The 26,170-nt window shown below is 41.7% G+C and overlaps 1 protein-coding gene across 23 annotated transcripts in view; it reads left to right on the top strand.

Moving 5' to 3' along the window:
- SGIP1 (SH3 domain GRB2 like endophilin interacting protein 1) overlaps nt 1,938–26,170 on the top strand; it is a 235,964-nt gene continuing 211,731 nt past the window's right edge. For 6 of the 23 annotated variants that reach the window (XM_021096530.1, XM_021096529.1, XM_021096528.1 and 3 more), the window contains exon 1: nt 1,941–2,341. In XM_021096530.1, coding sequence (XP_020952189.1) covers nt 2,332–2,341 — 10 coding nt within the window. In that variant the 5' untranslated portion in view covers nt 1,941–2,331. Of the gene's footprint in view, nt 2,342–26,170 lie in introns of all 23 variants that reach the window. The other 17 variants (XM_021096515.1, XM_021096519.1, XM_021096517.1 and 14 more) reach the window with 5 other exon arrangements.

Raw genomic sequence — 26,170 nt, 5'->3', positions numbered from 1 at the left:
GTCTGCTGGGCACCAATATATATCCATGTTCTTAACTATTACCAAAATATACACATATAAATATATATATATATATATACACCCACCCTAATCAATCTCATTTTTGCAGTTTTCAGAGCAGTTTTCAGAGCAGTGCAAGTTGCACTCAAGACAGTTTTTACTTTGGAATTCTTTCCTCTTTTAAAATTCAACAGCCTCATAAGGAAAAAGGCACAAGTATTTGTATCTCCCTGGAGAGTTTCATTTTGAAATTTCAAGGCCATTGAAATATGTGTCCTTAGGGAGAACAATGAGGTTTTTTTTAACTTCTAAGTTGCTAGGGAACTGAAAAAAAAATTTTTTTTATCTATTAATATACTACTTCAGTCAGCCCCTTTAGTTTTGTTTTCTTTAGTAGTCCTCGGACACCAACACCTCATACTTGCTCTAACAGAAAGAACTAGACTATGTCCAGGGCTGGGCAATATCAAAAGTTCATGGGTATATTTATAATATAAATTATTAATAGTAATATTAGAGACTCAGTCTTGACGGTATAAGGCATCCTACTTCTTAAAAGTTATTCCATTGGATGTTCACAAAGGCTCTAAGATGCAATGGCCTTTCTCCTAGTCATGTTGCTAAATTGTGGAGGGAGAAATGCCTATTTCTGCTGTCGCCAAAGGTTCTAAAGAGTGCTTTTCCCCTTCCTTCCCATCTTCCTTCCTTCTCCTCCTCCCTCCCAAACTCTACCTGCCTGCTTCTTCTTCAGTCCTGAGAGCCTGCTTGAAGGGAATTGAGAATGGCCAGACCTCTGGTTTGGGGCTCTCTGAAAGGCTCCCGAATCCCTGGGGACCAGGCAAGTGATAGTTTCTCAACCCAAGTATCTAGGTATCATAACCGTTCCCACTTCAGCAGCAGCACCGCGCCCAGATCCCATCCCTGGAAGCAGCAAAACCCTGGGCTCCACCCACCCCTCGGGCCGGAACCCAGCGCGTCTGTACCCCCACCCCCACCCCCCGGATTCCCACTAGGGTGAACGAAAGGGCTTGCACACGATTATAGATGCTGGAGACGCATCGCGAAAAAGGTGTCATTTAGAAGAAAGTCGCTTTCCTCTAGGGGCTGCAGTTGGCAGCAGCGGCTGCACTCTACCTGCAGCAGCGTGGCGGCTCACCTGTGCGCCGGGCCGGGAGGATGCTCTGGCGGCGGGACTCGAACGCTCCCGGGCCGAGCTGCGCCCAGCGGTCGCGGTCCGGTCTGCCGCAGGCTGCCCAGGTCCGAGAGGGAGGAAGCGGCGCGCACAGCTGTCTTCCGTCGGGCTGAGGCCTCCCTCCCTGCCTGCTCCCCTCTCCCCGCCTCCCGCCCCAGAAATTATCTCAAGCGTTGCCAGTGCGATTCCAGAGCCCCACTCGGGTGGGTTCTTTTGTTTCTTTGTTTTAATGACAGTTCCCAGCCCTTCGGCATGTCATGCGCGATTAATTCTCTGGCTCTCTTGGAGGCAGCTGGGGTGAAATTTCTTCTGCATCATCCTTTTGGGGATAATTGTTTATGATGTGACGTCAGCCGGATTGATTTTTTTTTTTTTTTTTTTCCTCTCCTGAATGAGAGAGGAAGGGGGAGAGAGAGAGGCACAGATGTGTGCGGAGGCCACGGGCACTGACATTTGGAATTCCTTCAGGGCAAAGGGAGATAGGAGAGTGGCAGCTTGATAGTGTGCAACCAAGACTTCAGGCTGCATGGCATTATTAAGAAGTTTTGCTTAAAAAAAAAAAAAATCCCCTCCGCAGCGAGCCACCTAGGTGTTCCTTTCATGCCAGAGTCCCCTGTGAAGGTGGCGGAGTCTGACAATTAATCTCGGATACACACACAGCCGCTGCAAGAGGTTTAAGAAGACGGAGAGGAGGGGCGGGGGAAGTGCGTCACCAGGTGGGGAAGGGGCCGTGCATTTGGTGACAACCCGGAGGGGATGGGGGTGGAGGAGAATGGGGACGGGAAATAGGTTCTGTGTGCTCTCCCGGGGTATTGTGTCAGGAGATGCAGCCTGGCTACCATGTGACGCGGTCCAGAGCTGAAGGGATTGGCCGAGGCAGCGCAGGCGGTGCAGCTCGGCCGGCTTGCTGTTCTCTCCCTTTCTCTCGCAGCATCTTCCTGGGAGCCTGTAGGTGAAGCAGCACCAGCAGCATCCATGGCCTATCTTTGGGGTTAACACTTGTCTCCTTTGGCTTCAGCAGCGGACAGAGAAGATCTCTGGGCGGCAGCAGCGTTGTGAACACTTGGCTGGGACACGGAATCGTATCCTCCTGTGTTTTTTCAGACTCTTTGGAAATTAAGGAATGCAATTCTGCCACCATGATGGAAGGTAGGATGCTTTCTGCTGTGGTTGACTGGCATCAGGCAAGGTTGGGGCAGAACAGCATTGAAATGTGTGTGCAGCCTGTTTCTCACTGGTCTAGAACCTGGTTGCCAGGATTTGCAAGCAGAAATGCTGCAGTTTGCTTGCAGCGGACCAGGGCTGAGACTAATGGAATCAAACCACAGGGCTTCTGTTTAGCTCAGAACCTACAGAGCTCCCAGCTCTTTTGAGAGAGGAAAAAAAAAAAACCTTCAAGTGCTTGCAGGGAGGAGCGATAGAGCTAGGAAAGCGCTTGCAAAGCAAAGAAGTTGGGAGAGAAGATAAGGTTTTCTGCTCTGGGTTCCTGGGACTCCACTGATTAAACATTTACAGTGGAAACTTGTCTTCTGAAATTGACATTAGATGGGAGAGGTCATTGACAGAGTTCATGTGCTGTCATTTTCAGGGAACTGTTTAAAAATGTTAAAAATTCTTGTAAGATATTTTTATCTCTGCAATTTACATCATTCTGTTGGGGTGAGAGGTGCAGCAAATGTGATCCATAAGGTATAGTTTTAAGGGGCTGTCATTGCAACAGAATGAGCAGTATGAGAAAAATATCTGGGCCTCTTAGCTTCTGATTCAGGGTCTTATCGGGTTTTTTAAAAAAGAATTTTGTGCTTCCTAAATACATTCCCCATGCAGTGGTTTTTAGCCAAGTATCAAATGATTACATACTGATTACCTTTTTGCATTCAATATTAGGTATAAGGAGGAGGAACTTTATCTGGGGAGATGTTGTTTCGACTATATTTTATTCTACTAAATTACCTTTCCAAGCTTGAGATGGTGACAACTAAGATTACCTCAAAAAAGGAGCAAGCTGATTAGGAAGGAAACAGGCAGCCTACCCAGGCTTTGATTTTCTGTTTTCACACTACAGGATGGTGCAAAACTCCTGGCCTTTCCTAAGATGACAGGCAGAAATTTGTCCCCAGCCTGGATTTCACAATGCCGAATTGAGTGCATAATGGGTCTCAAATCAGCCATGAAAATGGCAGAGAGGCCACCTCTTAAGCCAAAGTCTGTTATACAAATTTTAAACATTCCTTAGAAATCTGCCAAAATGGAATAAGAGGAGAATGGTCGCAAAAAAACAAACAAAAAAAACCCAACAACAACAACAACAAAATAGCAGTGTTGCCTGTACTTATTTGACAGAAATGAATTCTTTTTGCTCTCTCTGTCATCATGTCAAATACTGTTAATGTGATTTGGGTGAGTAAAGAATTCTACAGTCATGGCCCACAAATTTTAGAAAATAGCCTTAAAAGAGAGATTGGGTATCATTTTGTTATGGAGCCTGGTCTTGTTTGCAAAGGACTCTTAAGCTAGTTCTTTAAATGCAGGCCTAAATGAACTGAGATCATTAACGCTCTAAGATTAAATCATTTTCATTAAGTCAAAATGGATTTAGCCTTTGAATAACAAGGCAAGACAAACAGAAAGAGTATTACTAATGTACTTCTCAATTAAAAGCTCGTGTGGCTTACCCTCTTCACAAAAAAAAAAAAAAAAAAAAAAAGGTGTCTATAGAGGACCTAGATTTCTCCAGGTAAATTTCACATAGTATTTCTTAAAAATAAATCTGCGCACATTCTGATTAGATTTTAATCTTGCCCAGGAAAGTGGAAGAGCTTTCTTTTCTTTTACTCCTTGCCATGTAAACTACGGTGTTAAAGTATCTGTGAACAAAGTAATATTTTTTGATACTCATCAATGATCCTCCTCGTAATATTGTCTATTGTGCCATCCCAGAATGTCGGTCAAAGCTGTGTGATAAGCTCATCTGAGCTGCCTACGCTGAAATGAGAACTGTAACAAAGACTTGTGTTGGAGCTGAATTAACACTATTGCTCTGCGTTGGCCAAATTCATCTAATGAAGGATGTTATCTTAACACTGTTATGAATTAAAGGTGACACTAGGGGTTCGGTTGCCATCCATCAGGTCCTTGGCTTAAAAATTGAAATGAAACTAATAATTATTATCTAGCTATAGTTCCTACTTGAATGCTTCTCAAGACATCTTATCTTCATATGTCATGGACCTTAGAAAGGCTGGTGAGAACTGTAACCAGAAATCAGTTTGCCTGTCAGTGGCCTTCCAACTTTGTCGCCAGGCTTTTTGACAATATATACATGTTTCTGTTGCATCTCAGAATTTCACCTCTGAATTGCTTTTACTCAGAAAGTGTGTTTTAGCAGTTATCATCTTAACTCATCCCTAGAAGAAGCTAGGCTTCCATCTATTGCAATAGCCTTAGAAAGATAGGACTCCCCTTAAAAGGCACCCTAAAATCCCATTATGGCAGTCATCTGCTGAAACACCAGTGGACTCTAAAAATGTGTCACCAAATATCTAGATAGTTAAAATGCTGTTTCTTCTCAGCTAGTACATATGCCCCCCCCCACACGCAGTTATACACATACACGGAGTTACACAATACATATGTCATCCACACATATACACTATTCTAGAAAGCGAGAGAACCCTCATTTGCATTGTGTGTGTATATATATTCACCGAAGCGTTTTAATCTATGCTCAGGAAAAGCATGGCCATGGCAACTTTTCAAAGCTACTTCTCTACTTTGTGTAAAATAAGAGTAAGCAAATATTCATCAGAACTGCTCGTGGTTTAATTTTGTCTTCTCATTTGGATGGAACAGGATATAGGTTCCATTCATTCCATGCCTACTGGAAATTCTGGCCATAGACGAGAAATATTACTACCTCCCCAGGGATTCCAGTAGAATTTCATAGAAGGCTGTGAAATAATTCTGCAAGGGATCTCAATCACGTTACTGGTAGTTTGTGGCTCTATGACCCGTTTCAAATATTTTTATTCTAAAAAGTATATTTTAAAGGACTTGATTTGTTGATTTCTGCATTCTCTGTTTTTGGCAGTGATTTGTATGGTGTCTTTCTTAAGGAATGCCACATCGTAGAGCCTTATGTAGTGTGCCTGAGAAAAGAAAGAGGATGAGCAAAAGCAATTATCTGCTAAAGGGCATATGTACTGGCTAAGCTTACAGTAGTACAGTCTGTATGATTAGGGCAACTATCATGGATTCTGTTGTTTTTTGTATGTTATTATTAAAGTTTAAGAATAACATTTTAGCTACCTTATCTTAATAAGTGAGACTGAATTACGGTTTCTAGAGATAGCTGTTTGTTTGGAAGGCAGGCTGGGAAGTTTTGCCTTGTCTGGCAGAAGTGGACTGGAAATGCTTGTGTTTTCAGTTCCATATTCAGACTCTTAGGTGTTTTACTGTAAAGAAAAACTGGGGGTGGGGGGCAGGTGCAATGGTTTCATCCTATAAATAATTTTTAAAGTTGAAAAACATATTTTGTTGTTTACTGTGTTTCATGGCAATGCGAAGGGAGATTTAATAAATTTTGTTATTTTACCATTCATAATAATGTGCAAATAAATGTTCTGTACTGAGTAATTTTGCAGTACATTTGCAGTACTTTTCTAAAGTGCAAAAAGTAAAATATTGTGGCAGAAAAATGGTAGGATGGAATTTGGACCCAAGCTCATTTAACAACAACGTTCATATTTTTGATTCTTCATAACATTTTCAATATGAACTTTTTGTTTTTACTTTGTATCAAGGTGAGTAGGTTAATATGATTGAAAACTAGGGCTTACTTTCTTTGGTTGCATATTCTGTCTCTCTTTTAATCATGAGTACTCACAAAATCATACCTCTCAATTCCTTTTATCTCCAAAATCAATATTTAGAAAAATTTAAACAAATCTAGATTAACTGATCTTCTGTTGTCGCAATGAACCTTATAACAGTAAAGGCTTTTTTCCCCTATCTAGAGATGGAGTTTATTTATTTCAAAAATTCTTTGCTGTGATCAAAAAGGAACCGAGAATTTTAAAGCCAGAATTGCTCATTTTCTCATTAGCTAAGTAGTTTTCAAGGGAATGCTTCTCACTCCCTACCAAGTCCCTTCCCAGAAATGGTGAAGTTATTTTGGAAAACCTTAAGTAAGCATAGGAGATTATAATATATATTCCATCACTTTATGAATTTCTTTTCCTTCATAAAGGGCTTGGGGTCAGAAGCAGCTTCCTTTTATGTATAAATTTCCATCTAATTCCAAAGGTCAACTTTAAATTTCTAAAAAGAACATGTAGTCTTTCAAAAAAAAAATTAACTTGGATGAACTATGCTAGAAGACTGTGGATAATTCTTTCTGTTGGATTTGGCCCATACACGCTGCATGTTTCCAATAAACAAGTTGCAGGAAGTCAACAACTCACAGTTTTGATGTTCTTGAGTTTGTTTGTGAATTGGTCTTTGAAACAAGTTTTCCTGTACCATTAATGATGGTTGGATTCTCACACTAGTCCCTCAAAGGCTATTAACCCATGATCTAGCTGAAATACTAATTATTTGCCATGAAGTGTAAAGAACACAATGGTTCCTATAGTTGTTCGCCAAAAGAGAACAAGGGCATTCAATGTGTTTTCAATTTCCAGTGTTGCTATTTGAGGGAAAGGAAATTTACTTAGAAGACAATGAGAAGATGGAGAGAAATTTTGAAGGGTTTTTTTTTTTTTTGTATTTTTAGAAGTTTTAGAGACTCTTGACACTGGATTTTTCAATTATGTTCAATTTTATTCCATACTTGTGGTTTACCTATTCCCGGTTCAATTTTTATCATCGCTCCTGCTGTTTCATTGTGATGGCTTTCATTGCGTTAACTCACAACTGGAATTCAGAAAAGGAGAGGGATGATTATAAAGGAGTTGGAAGGGAGAAAAAGGTTAAGGGATTGTAATGGATATGAGTGCACATGTTTGAAAGAGTCCCGGAGGAGAAATTAATTGGTGAAGAACAGGTCAGAGTGAGAAGGGAATGAGGGAGCATGGTGGGTGTGGGATCCCCTTGAGGAGAAAATGGGGTGTGGGGTTTTGGATAACTGGTCTGTGCATGGACTACCTAGTATTTCTATGGACTCAGGATGGCTTGTTCGCCAGAGGAAGAGCTTTGGGGAAGGAGGTGTAGACTTAGGGAGAGATGATCCTCCATTCTTAGAGCATGTAAGTCTTTAATGGCACCTACAGAGTGTTAGAAAGTTATTTAGTATCTCTATCTAATATGCAATGTCCTGTCACTCCCTTGTTTAAAACAAAAACTTCAGGAGTTCCCGCTGTGGAGCAGCAGAAACGAATCCGACTAGGAATCGTGAAGTTGCAGGTTCGATCCCTGGCCTCACTCAGTGGGTTAAGGATCCGGTGTTGCCGTGGGCAGTGGTGTAGGTCACAGATGCAGCTTGGATCTGGTGTTGCTGTGGCTGTGGTGTAGGTCGCAGACATGGCTCAGATTTGGCATTGCTCTGGCTGTGGTGTACACCGGCGGGAACAGCTTCCATTATACCCTAGCCTGGGAACCTCCATATGCCGCGGGTGCAGCCCTAAAAAGATAAAAGACAAAACAACAACAACAATTTCAGTGCCTTCTCATTTCTCCTAAAATCGGTAGCACTCAGGAGCCTGCATACTCTTCTGTGCTTCTTCAAGCTCATCTAATGTGTCCCTTACACTGACAGCCTTACTGCCTGTCTCCGAGTTTCTAGGACAGATGCTTGTATGCCTCAGGAATTTTGCCCTGCCTAGAACGCCTTTTGCCAGCTCCTGAAGTAACTGATTCTCTTGTGGTCCCAGCAATTTTGCCACATCCTCAGGAGGCCTTCCCTGCCATCTTGTCATCCCAAGCTCCCAGACACGCACTGGGGGCCACAGAGCCCATCTCGGTCCCTTCTCTCTCCTCTGAGCTGTATTTATGATTCATGGTTGTTTCCTGGTGTGCAGGCTAAATCTCTCCCTTGCAGGTAAATTCCCTGAGGGCAGGTATCTGGTGTCTCCTATTCCCTTCTGTATCCTTTGCTTTTGATGAGCAGTGGATGCTTGGATGTTTATGTATCGACTAAATGAATAAAAGCAGATGTAAATGACTCCAGTGGCTTCACAGTATACCTTGTAAGGTATTCTTTCCATTATGGTGGATTTAAGAGAAGGAAATGCTCAAATTTATATTACCGGAGAAACAAGATCTGAAAACATAAAAATAACTCGGGAAAGATAGGTATTCTGGAGTGCTAATTGTAGGATACAGATAATTCCTTTTGGTGACGCAGAAGAAAAGGAATAGTCCATTTGGACATATGTACTTGAGCTTGAATTATTTTGGTGATTAGCCCCAAAGAAATTATTTTATAATGGAAAGAGACAAGTTAGAGCATAACTATTAAGACATTCCCAGAGACATTGTTGTCAATGTACATTTTTTCCCCCTTTTTTCTCCTGCTTTTTTTTTTTTTATTTCTGCCTTACTTTCTCCAGCCTTTTTATTCTTCCATCCCCCCTTTTTCTTCCAGGGCTGTCTTTCCTTTTCTCTGGTTTCTGACCAGATCTAAAACGAGTGGCTTCTAGAGCTGGAAAGTTTGTCTTGGAATTTGGGAACGTATTTTTAAATAAATGGATGCATATAAATGAGTGTGACGGGGAATGATGTCTTTGTGCATGTGGGGGCAAGGTGATGGTGTTTGAGGTTTTTCAGGCACCAAATTATTCTTGATTGGACAATCCGTGAATCTTAGAAACTCAATATGTTCACTGATTTTGTGCAGTATGGATTTTTTTGGTTGGAAGAGCATGGACTCAGAAGTCAGACTTAGCGTAATCTACGCTTGGCTCTATGTCTTTTTAAAAATTTTTCACCTTGTATTTATTTTGGAGTCTTTTTATGACTAAATGTGTCAATGCCTATTTTTGGCTATATGTCTTGAGGGTTACTTTACCTTCCTGGGGTTCTGTTTCCTTGCAAACAAAATCGGAGCGTTGATCTGTCATCCTTATGGAACCTACAGCTCTAAGAGTCTCTGGCATTTGCTGAATGAGTTGGATTCCACATATTCACTCCCTCCAAGTTTTGAATTCTAATGATCGACTCCTCTCCCTCGCACCTCAAAACATACTTTTCCTGACACAGAAAATGCTTCACATATACTCCCATCTGCTTGTCTTGGTTTGCACGCCTTATACCGTCCTTTTGCGCGTATGCCACAAGATGGTTTTGCATCTTTTCTGTACCGAAAGTCAAAAAGGCATTTATGCAACCCTCCTGTGTCGCTCTTAGCATAGAACTGTTTATGCAGTCATCAAAAATTATATTTTAAAAAGCATGTATAAAGAAAACATGCTGGAGTTCCCGTCGTGGCGCAGTGGTTAACGAATCCGACTAGGAACCATGAGGTCGCGGGTTCGGTCCCTGCCCTTGCTCAGTGGGTTAACGATCCGGCGTTGCCGTGAGCTGTGGTGTAGGTTGCAGACGCGGCTCGGATCCCGCGTTGCTGTGGCTCTGGCGTAGGCCGGTGGCTACAGCTCCGATTAGACCCCTAACCTGGGAACCTCCATATGCCGTGGGAACGGCCCAAGAAATAGCAACAATAACAACAACAACAACAACAACAAGACAAAAAGACCAAAAAAAAAAAGAAAACATGCTACATGTTAAGCATGGTTCTAGGTGCTGGAGGTTCAATAGTGAATAAAACAGCTTCCTACCTCTACAGAGTGTGCCCTGTTCGGTGCGTGAGAGAAAAAATGAAATAAAATGCAGAGTGGGAGTTCCCGTCGTGGCTCAGTGGTTAACGAATCCGACTGGGACCATGAGGTTGCGGGTTCGGTCCCTGCCCTTGCTCAGTGGGTTAACGATCTGGCGTTGCTGTGAGCTGTGGTGTAGGTTGCAGACGCGGCTCGGATCCCACGTTGCTGTGGCTCTGGTGTAGGCCGGTGGCTACAGCTCCAATTCGACCCCTAGTCTGGGAACCTCCATACGCCTCGGGAGCAGCCCAAGAAATAACAAAAAAAAAAAAAAAAAAAAAAAAAAAAGACAAACAAAACAAAACGCAGAGTGTATTAGATGGGGTAAAGACTTTGAAGAAGAACTAAGTGAAGAGCGAGCATAGAGGAAGTAGAAGAAGGATGGGGGCCATTGGGGGTGCAGTTAGAAACAGGGAGGTGACGGAAGGTCCCATTGAGAAAACATTTGAGCAAAAACTTGAGCGAGAGGAGGGAGGGAGCAGCCAAATAATTATCTGGGCGAACAGTCCAAAGAGGCAGGAGAATGAGCCAGAGAAAGGCTCCGCATGTGGGTGGAACAGCCAGGAGGCCAGTGCGTCTGGAGCAAAGGAGAATGTTCAAGAGAAGGACTCAGGAAGGTAATAACAAACAGACACCTGCGAGGCCTGTGTTTCTTTTTTTTTTTTTTTTGATTGACGTGTAATCGATTTACAAAATTATATTAAATTCTGGTATACAACATAATGGTTCAATACTTTTAGGGATGATGCACCATACAAAATTACTATAGTATTATTGGCTATAATCCCTGTGCTGTACGTTACATCCTTGTTTTTCATTTTATAACTGGTAGTTTGTACTTCTTATTTCCTTTCACTTATTTCACCGATTTTCCCACTCCCCTTTCCTCTAGGAACCACTAGGTTGTTCTCTGTATCTGTGAGTCTGTCTCTGTTTTGTTACAATTTTTTTTTTTTTTTAAGATTTCACATATAAGTGAAAAGAAGCAGTATTTGTCTTTCTCTTCTGAGTTATTTTTCTTAGCATAGTTGGCTCCAGGTCCATCCCTGTTGCTGCAAATGCAAGATTTCACTCTTTTCTGTGGCTGAGTAATATACATATATATATATATATATGCAATCTTCTCTTCTTTATCCATTGTCATCCGTTGATGGGCACTTCAGTTTCTTAGCTATTTTGACTAATGCTGTCGTGAGCATTGAGGTGCATGTGTCTTTTGGAATTAGTGTTTTTGTTTCTTCAGATGAAAACCCAGGAGTGGAATTGCTGAATCCCTTTCAGTGGTAGGAAAGCCAGTTTCCTTTTGCAGAAGTCAGTCTGCATGGGCCTGTGTTATCCATGTTTCCAGTGACAAGTGGCCTTCAGAAGCCTGGTATCCTGATACTGGTTCTGTCATATGATGGTGCCTCTCAGACTCACTATTCCCCCATATTGAATTGAATGGATGAATATCATGCTCTTACTTCAGCTTGTGGTTCCAAGCCCAAAGTTAGACCTGAGAGGTCAGTGGCAACTCTGGGTTTGCACACTTCTGCACATGAGATAGAGCTCCATGATAAGATGATACCAGAATCAGAACTACACATCACTTCACAAATGTTTTGACTGTGTACCAAATACTTTTATTTTATTTTTTGTCTTTTTGCCTTTTCCAGGGCTGCTCCCGTGGCATGTGGAGATTCCCAGGCTAGGCATTCAGTCAGAGTTGCAGCCGCCAGCCTACGCCAGAGCCACAGCAACGTGGGATCCGAGCCGCGTCTGCAACCTACACCACAGCTCACAGCAATGCCGGATCGTTAACCCACTGAGCAAGGCCAGGGATCGAACCTGCAACCTCATGGTTCCCAGTCAGATTTGTTAACCACTGCGCAATGGGAACTCCAAGATTTTTATTTTTATTCAGTTTATATAAACTTAAATTATGTACCAGGACTATTATTTTTAGGATGTTTTTGAAAAGTTCATTCAGAGTGACCCCTGTCATATACCTTTAACAAACAGTGTAAGGAAAATAGTATGCTCACTTAGGACATTGTCATAAGATCGTGTGACATTTGCACACACACGTTAAAGTTTCCAAAATGCAGAGTTCCCATCATGGTGCAGTGGAAACGAATCTGACTAGGAACCATGAGGTTGCGGGTTTGACTCCTGGCCTCATTCAGTGAGTTACGTACGGATCCGGTGTTGCTGTGGGCTGTGGTGTAGGTCGCAGACATGGCTCAGATCTGGCATTGCTGTGGCCGTGGCCTAGGCCGGTGGCAACAGCTCCAATTAGACCTCTAGCCTGGGAACCCCCATATGTGCCATGGGTGTGGCCCTAAAAAGACAAAAGACAAAAAACATAAAAAATAAAAAATAAAGTTCTCCAAATGCTTTACTCATTCAAAAGGTACAGCTATAGCTTTTTCCTTAGTCTCAGGTGCTAGTCTAGACACTGTGAATATAATAGCAAAAGAAGGGAAGCTGTAGGCTCTGTCCTCAGAAGCTTAGAGTCTAGCGTATGTTATCACACACACACACACACACACACACACACATTAGAAATAAGTGTTACTATCCTCATTTCAAACAGGGGGAATCCAGGGCTAAATGAAATTGAGTGACTCGTTCAAGGTGACCACCTTACCAAGAGGCAGAACCAGTATTTATCAGCCAAACTTGACTCCTAGTCAAGTGCTCTTTATTTGTGTCATGCTGTAATTGGAACCACTTTCTCAACATCTGAAATTGTTTGGCCTGGGTCTTTGACTGACAAGCAAATAGTAAATCGTCTAAATTTGATACGGTATTTCAAGAGGCTTCTTCAGCCATAATCAAGTTAATTTCAGTATCCGGTCATGAGCCTCAGACCAGCCACCACCCTGAAGAAGGCTACTTAACACAGGGCTGTTTTAGTGCAGGGAGCTCCTTTCAATGACACTGACTGGTTCCTAGAATTTTATGATGGGAAAGGACATGTGATATCAATAGGCTAGTGGACTCTAAATTTCCACAGCTTACCTTCAACAAAACATTTTATCAAAAAGCCTGGCTCCCACTGTGAACAAAAGCCCTTTCTTCCTGAGAAGGACTGCTCAGGGTTCACTGACATTCTGTGAAAGTCTGGGCCATTATCACGAGAGTATGATGGTGTGTGTAACCCTGGAAGATTCACCAGTCTCGTCAAACCTCATTCTGCAGTTGAGGAAACCAAAGCCAAATGACACAACTGACCCAAGGATTTTTTATTCTCTCTGTAAGAGGACAAGTCAAAGTGTATTTTAGTAATGATTCCAAAAATGTGACTAGACAAAGCCTTGGAACCCATGGTGCCTTTTACTTTCAAAGGTGCTGGGCTGGTTGGGTGATTGCCCAAAGGCACACAAATGCATGTGTCCCCAGGGCCATTGCTCCACTGAGTGCATATACAATGAGACCATTTATAGCTGTCTCCTGGGCTGCCCTGGCTCCTGCATCTGCTGTGGTGAGTCAGTGCCTTGGGGAGGGGAGGACCAGGACCCAAAGAGGCTGCACCTCCTGAGTAGCTATGTGACCTTGAGTGCCTTGGCCTCAGCCTCGCCTTAGGCAGGGTAGCAATAATGCTGGCTCGCTTCCTCATGGCATAGTTGTGAACAAAAATGAGATTATCACTATGAAAACACCTGAAAGAGTATTGTGCAAATGCTAGTGATTTTCTCAGGTGGCTCACTCTCAGCTTGGTTGTTACATGTGGGTCTATTAGCATTCAGGATCTAGGCGTCACTGCTTGCTCTTTTGCTTTTCAAATTTTCAAGATTATTGCTACATTTCTTCTGAAGAGAGGGCTCTGATGAAGATTTCCCTGTTCTCTTCCATGTAATGTTGATTGCTAGCATATTCTATCATGTATTGTTGATTGCTAGCATATTCTATCATCCTCTATTCTCACTGACCATGTGTTCCCCTACCCCTTTCTTGACCATGGCAGACATCACTAATCAATCACAGTCATCCTTCTCTCTGGCCCCAGCACCTGTCTCAACATCACATTCCAGGCCGCCTCTGCCAGCGGACTGGAGCTGGCACTTGAGATGATATTACTTTGCTTTCCCCACCGTGAGCAGCTGGCTTCCCAAAGATGAAATATGGTGCATAAAACTGAAATGCAGATGATCTAGCTGTGCACCCAGACTTTACAAATGCCCTTAGTGAATCACCGAAAAATGACATGTGAAAAATTGCTCACAGCACTGGTTATGGTAGCAAAATAGGAAGTAGTCTGTAAGCCCTATAGCAGGTGGGACCAAACTCCTGTGCCATTGACTTTAACCATCAAATGTCTCTTAGCTACCTTGCGCCCTTAATTCAAAGAACCTTGTCTCCCAAGTAGCCAGGCCAGAGTTGGTGTTAGGATTCATTCCTGAATCCTCCTTGCTGCCTGCCTCGTGTCAGTAGGTCCCCCAGAGCTATTGATTATCTTTGAATAGCTCGTTTATCCTTGCTACCACACCTGACCAGACCTTGCTGCTTCTACCTTCCAATCCATCGTCCTCATACCTTCGGAGAGGTCATGCGCCACACCTGCCTTTGGGTATTCCTCATGCTTCTAAGATGCTTTTGTGTACTGTGCAACTCTTTCACATAGGGGCTACTTTATGTCCTCATGTCTCACTGCCCCAGCCAGATGGGAGCTCCTCATCCTTCTCTTTCCTTCACATATGCTGTCCCTTCCCTTCTCAGTCTATTCGACCATTCAAAGTCAAAGGAAAGCAACCCCTTCAAGGAAGCCTTCCTACATTCCCCCAGGTTAAGAGCGAGGTGCTCCCTTCCCTCTACTGACAATTCCCACCCTCCAAGGCCAAGTAGCAGAAGGTTTAAGAGCCCTGGCTTTGGAGTCAGACTGACCTAGGTTAAACCTCCTGTGTGCGACCTTGGGAAACTCATGAACCTGTTTGATCATCTGGAAAATGAAAGTGATAATAACAATATCTTTCTCCTAGATAATTTAATCATGTAAGGTCATAAGGATTAACTCAGAAAGTATACTTCTTGCAATCAGAATTCTCCAGAGATACAGAACCAATTGGCGTGTGTGTGTTGTGGGGGTGGTGAAGGAAATGGTTCACTTGATTGTGGGGACTGGCATGATAAGTCCCAAGTCCACAGGACAGACTGGCACCCTGGGAACTTAGGTAGGGTTGATGCTGCAGTCTTGAGGCAAAATATTAAGTTCTTAATAACTCTTTGCAGCTATTTTCTGTTCTTGTACCTCTTTCACTGTCTGCCCCAAGGACCAGAGACTCTGCTGAATCGGGGACCGTGTCTCATTCATTCTTGTATGACCTATGTGTGGCAGGTGTAAGTGATCAATAAATATCCAGTGAATGAATGAATCCTGTCAAGGCATCACAGCCTTTTTGGAGGATATTCAAGCTTCCTAGGATATGGTTATCAGAATTAAATGAACTAATATATATAAAACATCTAGACGAGTGTTTGGTCCAAAGTAAAGGCTTATTCAGTGTTACTCTCTTGAGCATGTGGAAGGTTCCAGCCTGGTTCTTGGATGCCAGGCAGTACCCAGGAGTGTGTTCTCTCTATTCCCATCTGCTGTGTGGGATCACTTTGACTGAGAGCCTCGCTCTGATTCCAGGAGGATAGTTAGTTAATCTTGCATCTCACACATGCTGCCTGACTCTTTTCCTCTCATTTTTAAGGGAGACCAGGTTCCAGTTATAGAAAATAGTCTCATTATTACAAAACAACCAAGCACCACTACAGTTTGTTGAGTGTAGTTCATGGACTTTGAAAACAGACAATCTGAAGCTCTTGGAGCCTCAGCAGGCTCATCAGTAAAATGAATGACTTAACACTGACCACAGGACAGTGGGGAAATTCAATAAGATTATGTAGAGCCTGCACTTAAAACTTACCTGACATATTGAGCATTCAATCAATGCTCAATCAATTATAAAACTACTCTCAGTAGCTTTATAATTAAAATACACATTTACGTCAAAGAACCCAATTTTATTATTTTATATATAGTCACATATTTATACATATTTGTATGTACACACACACGGAACCTTAAATTAGATTGTAACCACTCTCCTAGGCTGCATGTATATTTGTGAAGAGCGTGGGAATTAGAGATAAACTTCCCAGATTCAATTCCCGACCTCTCTACCCAGGCCAAGTGTGCTAGTTTAGGCAGTTATTTAACTGCTCTGTGCCTCAGTTCCTTCTTCTGTTTGAGATAATCCCTACCTGAAAAGGTTATTATGAGGATTAAATGAGTTTAATATATTATATATAGTTATTATTATTTTATTATAATACATGCGACATACTTAAAGAATAGTATTTGGTATAGAGAAAAAGCTCTTTCAAAACATGTTAGCTTTTATCATCATACTTATGAAGTCATCACCACTAACATTATTTTGGTTGGTTGTGTAATATCCCATCACATCCATTGTTATTTTACTATTTCTGTGTTGTTAAACATTTAAACGGCTAGCTGGAGCTTGATTTGGGTTTTTGAGCTCGAATGGCTCGTATTAATGAGTCTCATGGAATGGTATGAACTCTTGGTTCTCATTAAACAAGACAGCTTGGTGAGGTGGTGTGAATTCTGCATTGGGTTCTAGTCCTGGAGCTGCCCCAGCCAGGTAAGGGACTTTGGACAAGCCATTTGACACTGGAAAGAGAGAGCAAAGTAGTAGAAAGAGAAGTTGATTTTAATTCAAAAAATTCTAACATCTCTGGCACTGTTCTTCATTAGCTATGGGGATGAGGCCAAGAATTTGCCAGGTGGATAGGAATGGATTTCTTAATGTCAATTTTGAAGGTCCTGGCTGTCTATCTTGGGCAGTCACTCTCTCTTTACTTTTCCATCTGTAGAATGGTAAGGGATATGAACTTCCTTTACTTGGTTATAAACATCAAAGCACAAATCTGCGTGAAAGTATTTAAAAAGCTATGTACATTTATATAAATGTAGTATTAGGGCTATTATTGTATTTAAAATTTTGTTTCAATAAAGTACTTGGAAGTTCTATTTTAAAGTGAAGGGTTAGGTTAGACGATTTTAGAGGTGCTAACTAGTTGTAAGGTTTTTGATCCAGGAGTTGCGTTGTGGCTCAGTGGAAATGAACAGACTAGGATCCACGAGGATGTGGGTTCGATCCTTGGCCCCACTCAGTGGGTTAAGGATCTGGCATTGCCGCTCGCAGTGGTATAGGTCACAGACGTGCCTCGGATCTGATGTTGCTGTGGCTGTGGGGTGGGCCGGCAGCTGCAGCTCTGATTCGATCCCTAACCTGGGAATTTCTATGTGACATGGGTGTGGCCCTAAAAAAGCAAAAAACAAACAAACAAACAAAGATTCTTTGATCCCATACTAGGATTTCAGGATGTGATCTGCTACAGTTAACCCCTCCTTCATGCTTCCCACCTTTCATGCGTGCAGATGACTTTCTTCTTTTCTGGATACCAGGCGAGAAACATCTTTCCTAATTTGCTGAATTATTTATTTGAACAGGGAATGCTATGGCAGATGATTTTAACTGGGTGAAAATATTATCTCTAACAATGAATTTATAGGGAGACAATTTAAAATACATTGAAAGTGCAAACTGATACATTTAGAATGGTTAAGGAATGAGGTCCTACCACACAGCACAGGGAACCATATTCCAGTCTCTTGGGATAGAACATGATGGAAGGTAGTATGAGAAAAAGAAGCCATGTATATGTATGACTGGGTCACTTTGCCGTACAGCAGAAATTGGCACAACATTGCAAATCAACTATACTTTAATTTAAAAAATACATATATAAAAAAAGAACAAATCAGAAAATCCACAAAGCTAGAATTGATTAATAAACAAAGCATTTGACAAAATAATTTTATAGATTTGCACGATTAAAAGTGAAAATGGAAATATTTCATCGACTCCCTAAAAAAAAAAGGTGTCCAACCTACAAAAACAAAATGCATTGGAAATGTGTGTCCAAATAAAATCTATATTGGTCCAGTTACAAAACCAAGTAGAGTTCTGTATATAATTTCAGCAAAATCTAATCAGCTCAATGTCATTGCCAGATCACATTATTTAATCTGGATTTCTTTTCCGGAGCTGTCTGTTCTCTTCTATCCTCATGGCAACTCACTTCAAGTTGGCACATTGAACAGAGTTCAAGGCTGTCTTGATAAACTTTGACCAAGATAGAGAGGAAGATTTTTAGTGCCAATAGAATGCTGTGAGCCAGCCATGGTTCCAGGTATGGGGTACAGGTGAGCAAGCCACAGCTAGCCCTTGATCTCATGGAGCTTGCATTCTACTTGGAGAAGACAAGACTGACAAGCCAAGTGAATAAACAAGATAATTTCAGATGGTGGTAAATTCATAAAAAAAAAAAAAAAGATCAGATGGAAGAGAATGGGGAATTGTGGTAAGTACTACTACAAGAGACCCAGGAAGGCACTTGAGTTGAGACTTCACACTGCGATGTGTAAAGATCCTTCTGAGTGAGGATTGCAGGGTCAAAGGCCTGGAATTTGGTGAGCTCAAGGAACAAAAGGAAAGCCAGGTTGTCCCGGGACCGTGAAGGAGGGGGAAGGAGGCAAGAAAGAAGGAAAGCAAGCTCAGGTCAAAATGTCTTCATGAGCAATGGAGGTAGATCTACCAGTTATTCCCAGGCATTGGAAAGCCACTGAGGTGAGAAGGTCGTGCTTCCATTTGTGTCTTTAAACAATTACTTCGGATGCTGGATGAACTTGACTGGCTGCCGATGGCATTCTGGTTTTCTGAGGGTTTTTTTTTTTTTTTTTTTTTTTTTTTTGAGGAAGGGAGGGTAGGTGTTGAGAGGCCATTGTCTTGGATCCGTGTCTGAGTACTCAATACTCTGATTATATTTAAATTTTATGTTCATTTTTGAAAAAGTGAAGAGCAATTGTAAAGAAATGTGGTCTCCTTCCCCAGCTATGCTCGGTCCCATCCCGGCTAAGATCTGAGGGATCAAAGTGAAGGCTTAATTCAGCTTTATTCCATAAACTCTTTCTCTAACCCAGATGACTGTGGCATTTAGATTTTTTCAGAGGCATGCTGACAGGTGAAAAAAATTGAAGACATTAAAGATCCGAGTATATCAATATGTGTGGGTTTTATGTATTCATTTTTAAATGGCTTTGAAGCACTTCAGATCTTTGACAGTCATTTGGACACTGAATCCATTCATTTATTAGGCTGGCTTTCATCACTGAGGTTCTTTCTTTCTAGGACAGATCAGAAAGGGAGAAATACTGAAGAGACCTTGCTGTTGACAGAGATTGACCTCTCTCGATGTTCTATTTTTCTCCACCAAAGTTTCCATTAAAACCTCTGTGGGAGTTCCAGTCATGGCTCAGCGGAAATGAATCTGATGAGTATCCATGAGGATGTGGGTTCGATCCCTGGCCTCACTCATTGGGTTAAGGATCCAGCGTTGCTGTGAGCTATGATGTAGGTTGCAGATACGGCTTGGATCTGATGTTGCTGTGGTTGTGGTATAGGCCGGCAGCTACAGCTCTCATTAGACCCCTAGCCTGGGAACTTCCATACGCCGTGGGTGCTGCCCTGAAAAGCAAACAAACAAACAAACAAACAAGCAAAAACCAAAAAACCTCTTGTATCCTCTCTGGATTTCATTGCCTGAGATCCCCACAGTCTCCCTTCACTAGATTGACCTGTGCACAGCTCCAGCTATACAGCTCTCAGCCTACCTGCAGGTGCCCAAGCCGCCTACGTTTTCAAATGCATTCGTCCCCTTCCCCATGGTGGCACATGTTCCTGTTCCAGTCTTCTTGATACTTAGGACTCTGGTTTTCTTTTCTTTTTTTTTTTCTTTTTTTTTGTCTTTTTGCCATTTCCTGGGCCGCTCCTGCAGCATATGGAGGTTCCCAGGCTAGGGGTCTAATTACAGCTGTGGCCGCTGGCCTACACCACAGCCACAGCAACTCGGGATCTGAGCTGCATCTGTGACCTACACCACAGCTCATGGCAACACCAGATCCTTAACCCACTGAGCAAGGCCAGGGATCGAACCCACAACCTCATAGTTCCTAGTCGGATTCATTAACCACTGAGTCACGACGGGAACTCCTGGTTTTCTTTTCTAATAACTCATAGCAGGGGACTGCACAGTTCAGTTCCTGCCTCTGCAACTTGCTGTGTGCCTTTGGGCAAGCCTGAGCTTCAGGGCTTTTTTTGGTTTCTTGCTTTCATGGGTTTTTAAACCATCACAGATACGCAAGATCATTCACAAGTATTTATCGAGGTTCCGGACAGGGTGCTAAGTACTAGGTGTCTCTGGTGAGCAAACATCAGGTCTTCTGGAGTTTACCGCAGAGTGGCAAAGACATTGAGTTAATACAGGGGACAAAATGATTCTAAGGGAGCAAAGTGCTGTGGAGGAAGCACTAGATGGGATTCTCACAGAGCTTTGATTTCCTTATATATTTACCTTTATTGGAGTAGAGTGGACCTACAGTGTTGTGTTAGCTTCTGATCTACAGCAAACTGATTCATATATATATTCTTTTTCATATTATTTTCATATTATTTTATTACAGAATATTATAGTTCCCTGTACTATGCAGTAGGACCTTGCTTATCTGTTTTAAATACAGCAGCTTGTATCTGCTAATCCCAACTCCTAATTTATCCCTCCTCACCCCCTTTCCTCTTTGGAACTATAAGTTTATTTTCTATGTGACAGAGCTTTTTAAATATGGGGCCTAAGGTGAGGTAAGGGAGTAAGGTGAGAGTGAGTCAAAGTCATTGCAAGCATTAAATGACACTGTGCATATAGCGTATCTCCGGTGACCTTTGCCTTCCGTTGATCACAGCTGTTATTGTTATACTGTCATTGCTATTGTCATTGTTAATATTATACGAATGCCAGGCCTGCATGCATATATTCTTGATTCACTGCGCTTTCCCAGAACTTGCTGCTAGGTACTCCAAAAATGTCTGTTGGCCGTGTTCTTGGTTCCTAGCCTGGAGCAGCTCTGCTTCTGTGCTCTCTGACTCCTGCTAGCTTACCTAATTTCTGACCTGCTTTCTGCGTAGTTCCTGTGACTTCCACTCATATGTTGAGGTCCATCCATGCCTTGGCTCTCCCAGAGTCCTTAGAAGACTCCTGATCTTACTGTTTTAACTCTTAAATGAATGGTAAACCAAATCTCAACATCACGATTGCCTTGTTGCTGTGCTGTTCCAGAGGGGAAGAGGAACCTTTCAGAAGATTTTCCAAAAGCAAAGGAGACTATCTCCCTCTCTGTTTAAGCCCCTTTGAAAAGCCCGTCGCTACTCCCACTTGACACCATAAGCACCTGTTCTGGCTCACTTAGGAGCCTGAGGGATATTTCTTCCCATTGATTTCCAAAGACGCTTTCTTATTCATCACCGCTCTAGAGCCTAGGCCATCAATCGAATCCTCAGACTTTTCCATTTCTTTGTACCAAAGATTGTGAATCTGTGGTTTTAAATTTTTATATTGTCAGTGCATATGGGTTACACATCTGTCCATGGTACACTCTCGATTTTCCCAGCTGATGGGTGAGAGGGATAGTTTTTTATAGCCATTAGCTCTGAATCACCTCTTCTACTGAAGTTGCTAACTGATTTTGTTCTTCCTTTTTTTCTCTTTTCTGATTTGACCTTAGCAAAAGATCGCCGCTCTATAACCTATCAAAAGCTAGCTGCCGCAGAGCAACCCTAAATCTCCAGAGACTGTATAGCAAGAAAGGTGAAAAATAGCATTGTCCGTGAAATGTTCCATGATGGCTCTTAACATAGAGATAGATGCCGCTATACCCACTACCCTCTCCTGGAGGAGGGACTGTTCAGGCAGAGTTCAGGTTTATGCATGTAAAAGACAGCTACCACTTTTTGAGCTCTTGCTAGATACCATAAACGGTTCTTAAATTCTTTATAAGCATTTATCTCATTTACTCTTCACAACGATTCTCTCGGGTGGCTCCTATAATCATTTTTCCCATTACACAGATGAGAAGACTGAGGATGAGAGTTTGTGACATGCCTAACTATTTACGACTTGAACACTGATCTGACGCTCAAGCTTAAGCTTGACACTCTAAGGAATACGGTCTCTCACATTTTTAACCTTTGAGAAATTATATTTAATATATTCCCACATCGTGGAAAAACAGTGATATTATCACCACAGCAACCAAGAGTTAACAATAACAATTCCAACCTGCTTACTTCTTTCTTCTTACCAAATGGTGGATTTGAGGAGACGCCTGTCCTGTTCCTGTACCTAATGTGAGACATCTATAAAAATAGCTCATATAAAATTTTCTTTGTAATAAAAAATGAGTAGATGATTATAGAGGTAACAAAACCGTTATCCAGGCTGTCTTTGTTCTGACTGTTTTTAATAAGATTGGGTTGCATCGTCTCACATGTTACTTTACAGGTTTCCATGGCACTCTACGGTACAGCAAACTGTAATAAACTACACTGGGTGTGTCAGAGAAATTTGCAAAGCCTTTTTCGGTACTTAAAGCCCTTCTCCTATACTTGAATGAAAAATCTATCTCCCCCTTTTGCTTAACCATCTATTGGGTCCATAATAGAGTTTTTATTTTATAGCATTTCAGAGTCAATTCAATTACCAGTTCACTTTTAATATGAGAAATAAGGTCGTTCTGACTGTGTGGTTTGGAAAAGGTTAGAGTTCCCAACTCTGTTTTAATAGCTTAACTATAGTTAAGCTATTAAACTTACACTTAACACTGCCTTTGATTTTAACGTTCTTAACAGATGCTCAGTTCTCGGTAACTATAATAAAATCTGTACATTATAAATGTGTAAAAATATGCATATCCTCTCCAAGTTTATTTATAAACCCAAAATAGAGCATTTATGCTATTTATTCTGAAGTACATACAAATACAGCCCTTAGGTATTGCCTTTTTTTTTTTAACCTGTGCACTGCGTTTCTTGTTTTCATCACCAGTTCTTTATTCAAAGCAGGAAAAATAAGAATATAACTGAACTCCTTATATTAGGCACATGCCCCTAAAATGGGCAAAAGTTCAAGACTCTGTGATTCTCTGAGGGCAAAAGTGGCTACAGTCACCCAAGGCTGGTAGTAACAGTAGTCGTTATTACTATGTATAAATTACCAGTGTGCAGGGCTCTGAGTGAGTATGTATATAAATGATGGATCACCCATTTCTCACCATAACTCTGTAAGGATTACTCTTTTTCTTAATTGAAGTGTAGTTGATTTATAATATTGTGGTAGTTTCAAAGTTTACAACAAAGTGATTCAGTTATATATGTGTGTATATGTATATACATTCAGATTATTCCATTACAGGTTAGCATAAGACATTGACTATATCTCCCTGTGTTATATATCAATGCTTATTGCTTATCTACTTTTATACATAGTAATATACATCTGTTAATCTCATACTCCTAGTTTACCCCCTTGCTCCCTCCCTTTCCCCTTTGGTAATCATAAATTTGTTATTGAAACCTATGAGTCTGTTTCTGTTTTGTAAAGAAATTAATTTGTGGTATTTTTTAGATTCCGCATAACTGATATATAATATTTATCTTTCTGACTCACTTCACTTAGCATGATAATCTCTAGGTCTATCTGTGTTATTGCAAATGGCATTATTTCATTCTTTTTTATGACTGAGTAATATTCCATTGTATATAATGGAATTTATATATGCATATATATACTGCATGTTCTTTATCCATTCATCTGTTAATGAGCACTTAGGTTGCTTCCATGTCTTGGCTATTGTACCTAGAGCTACTATGAATATTGAGGTGCATGTATCTTTTCAAATTAGAGTTTTTATCTTTTCCAGATGTGGGCCCAGGAGTGGGATTGCAGGATCATTTAGTAGCTATCTTTTCCATTTTTTAAGGAACCTCCATGCCATTTTCTATAGTGGCTGTACCACTTTACAACCAAGGAAGGCTATCCTTAACTGCATTTTAATAAATGAGGCAAAGGAGGCCCGAGGTCACATGCACAGCTAGGAAATGGCAGCGCAGGATGGGACTGCTGAGTCCAGATCCTGTCATCTTTGTGTTTAATGATGGCAGCAGCATCATGGGCTGGTCTGAGGATGCTCTCATCCATTGTCAAGAGTAGTCAAAGACTTCACCTGGGACCTCTTCATCACCACTCAGCACCCCGTCTGAGCTCTTGAGCGTGCCTGTTTTGCTGGCTACCTATTTTAATGTCTTTACTGACTTTATCAAATTCATTTAGCAACACAATTTCCAGAGCTGTGCTATGCTTGGCTGCTCCACCTGGCTGGCCCTTCTTTTTTGCACTGTGTGTACTGTGTGCTGTTTCCCACTGTTCCATTGCTCCCTCTGCTCTCTTCTCTTCTCATGTTCTTGCATTCTCTCCCCTGGTTTAAATCGCGCTCCCTGTGTTTCCGTTCTGCAGTCTCTGCCTTCCTGTTCCCCTCCTGCAGTCTAGCTTGGGTCATAGTGGAGGAACCTGGATACGACAGCAGCTTGTTGAGCTCAGCTGGCTGGATTTCAAATCCTGTCCCCTTCTCTTATACGCTCTGCGATCTCAGCCAATTTATTTCTCTGTTTTCTGTTTTAATGACCTTTCAAATCAATATTCACACACTGTACTCTCCTAGAATTATGATGAGGTATAAATGAGCTAATATATATAAAGTGCTTAGTTTAGCACCTGACCCGTGGGAATTACTCACCTAATAAACATGTTTTCCTACGTGTTTACCTTGGTGAGCAATTTACATCAGGAAATCTCATCTTTGGTGGAGAGAGCAATGGAAAACGCTTCCCCCGGGGAGAAAACAAGACAGGCTCTCCCTTTAAGGTGCTTCCCATTCCTTCCTTTTCAAGTTCCTCTAGGCCACAAAGCGAGTTGGCTGACTGCCCCAGAGACCAATGCATCAGCCAAGTTTTGTTTTCCTCTTTGTTTAACTCTTGCAATTCCTGTCTGACCATATTCCTCCCCTATATCCAGTGCAGGGGGGTGTTGGCAGTAGCTCCACGTTTGGGACATGGTTGATCTGGGTCTGGGACTTGAGGTTCGGCAGGAAGCTGAGGGAACAATGGCTTTCTGTTCACTGGCCCACAACTGTCCCGCCTCGGAGCACAGGTGATAACTTTGTGTGCAGGTGTAAAGAATTCAAATGAAGCTCAGCGCCAGCTCTGTCTGCTACTTTGCATAAAGCATTTTATGTGACGCCTCCTATTACAGATGGTATTATTTTTTCCACTTTAAAAATAAGGTTATCAACAACGTGGCCAAGAGAAGTTAAATAATTTGACTCAGAGCTACACGATTCCCATATCTTTGCTTCTTTGGAATTAAATTTTTTAATTTAATTTTTATATTGGCGTATAGCTGATGTACAACGGTGTGTCAGTTTCAGGTGTTCAGCGAAGTGATTCAGTTATACCTATAGATATTTCCATCCTTTATCGGATTTTTTTTGCTACATAGGTTATTACAGAGTATTGAGTAGAGTTGCCTGTGCTATACAGTAGGTCCTTGTTAATCATCTATTTTATATATAGTGATTTGTATATGTTAACCTCAAACTCCTAATTTATTCCTCCCTGCCCACTTTTCCCCTTTGGTAACTATAAGTTCATTTTTGAAGTCTGTGAATCTGTTTCTGTTTTGCAAATAACTTCATTTTGTATCAGTTTTTCTTTTTTTCTTTTCTTTTTTTTTTTTTTTTTTTTGCTTTTTAGGGTTGCACCCACAACCTATGGAAGCTCCCAGGCTAGGGGTTGAACTGGAACTGCAGCCGTCAGCCTATACCACACCCACAGCAATGTGGGATCCAAGCCACGTCTGCAATTGTCACCACAGGTCATGGCAACACTGGATCCCTAACCCACTGAGCAAGGCCAGGGATCGAACCTGCATCCTCATGGATACTAGTTGGATTCATTTCTGCTGAGCCACAATGGGAACTCCCCATTTGTATCCTTTTTTAGATTCCACATATAAATAACAATATTGGTGCTCGTAACCACCTCATAGAACTATTCCCTTCCACTTTGCGGCACATCCTCCCTCCAACATGAACCTGTCCTGGCCTCAGTTTCCTCATCTGTAAAGTGATTTGGAATTCCCTCCAGTTCTGACATGGTGGCATTCT

The sequence above is a fragment of the Sus scrofa genome, chromosome 6 (assembly GCF_000003025.6).
Source record: "Sus scrofa isolate TJ Tabasco breed Duroc chromosome 6, Sscrofa11.1, whole genome shotgun sequence".
NCBI lineage: Eukaryota > Metazoa > Chordata > Mammalia > Artiodactyla > Suidae > Sus > Sus scrofa.
Note: the sequence above shows the minus strand (reverse complement) of the source record. Positions and strands in the feature narration are given on the sequence as shown.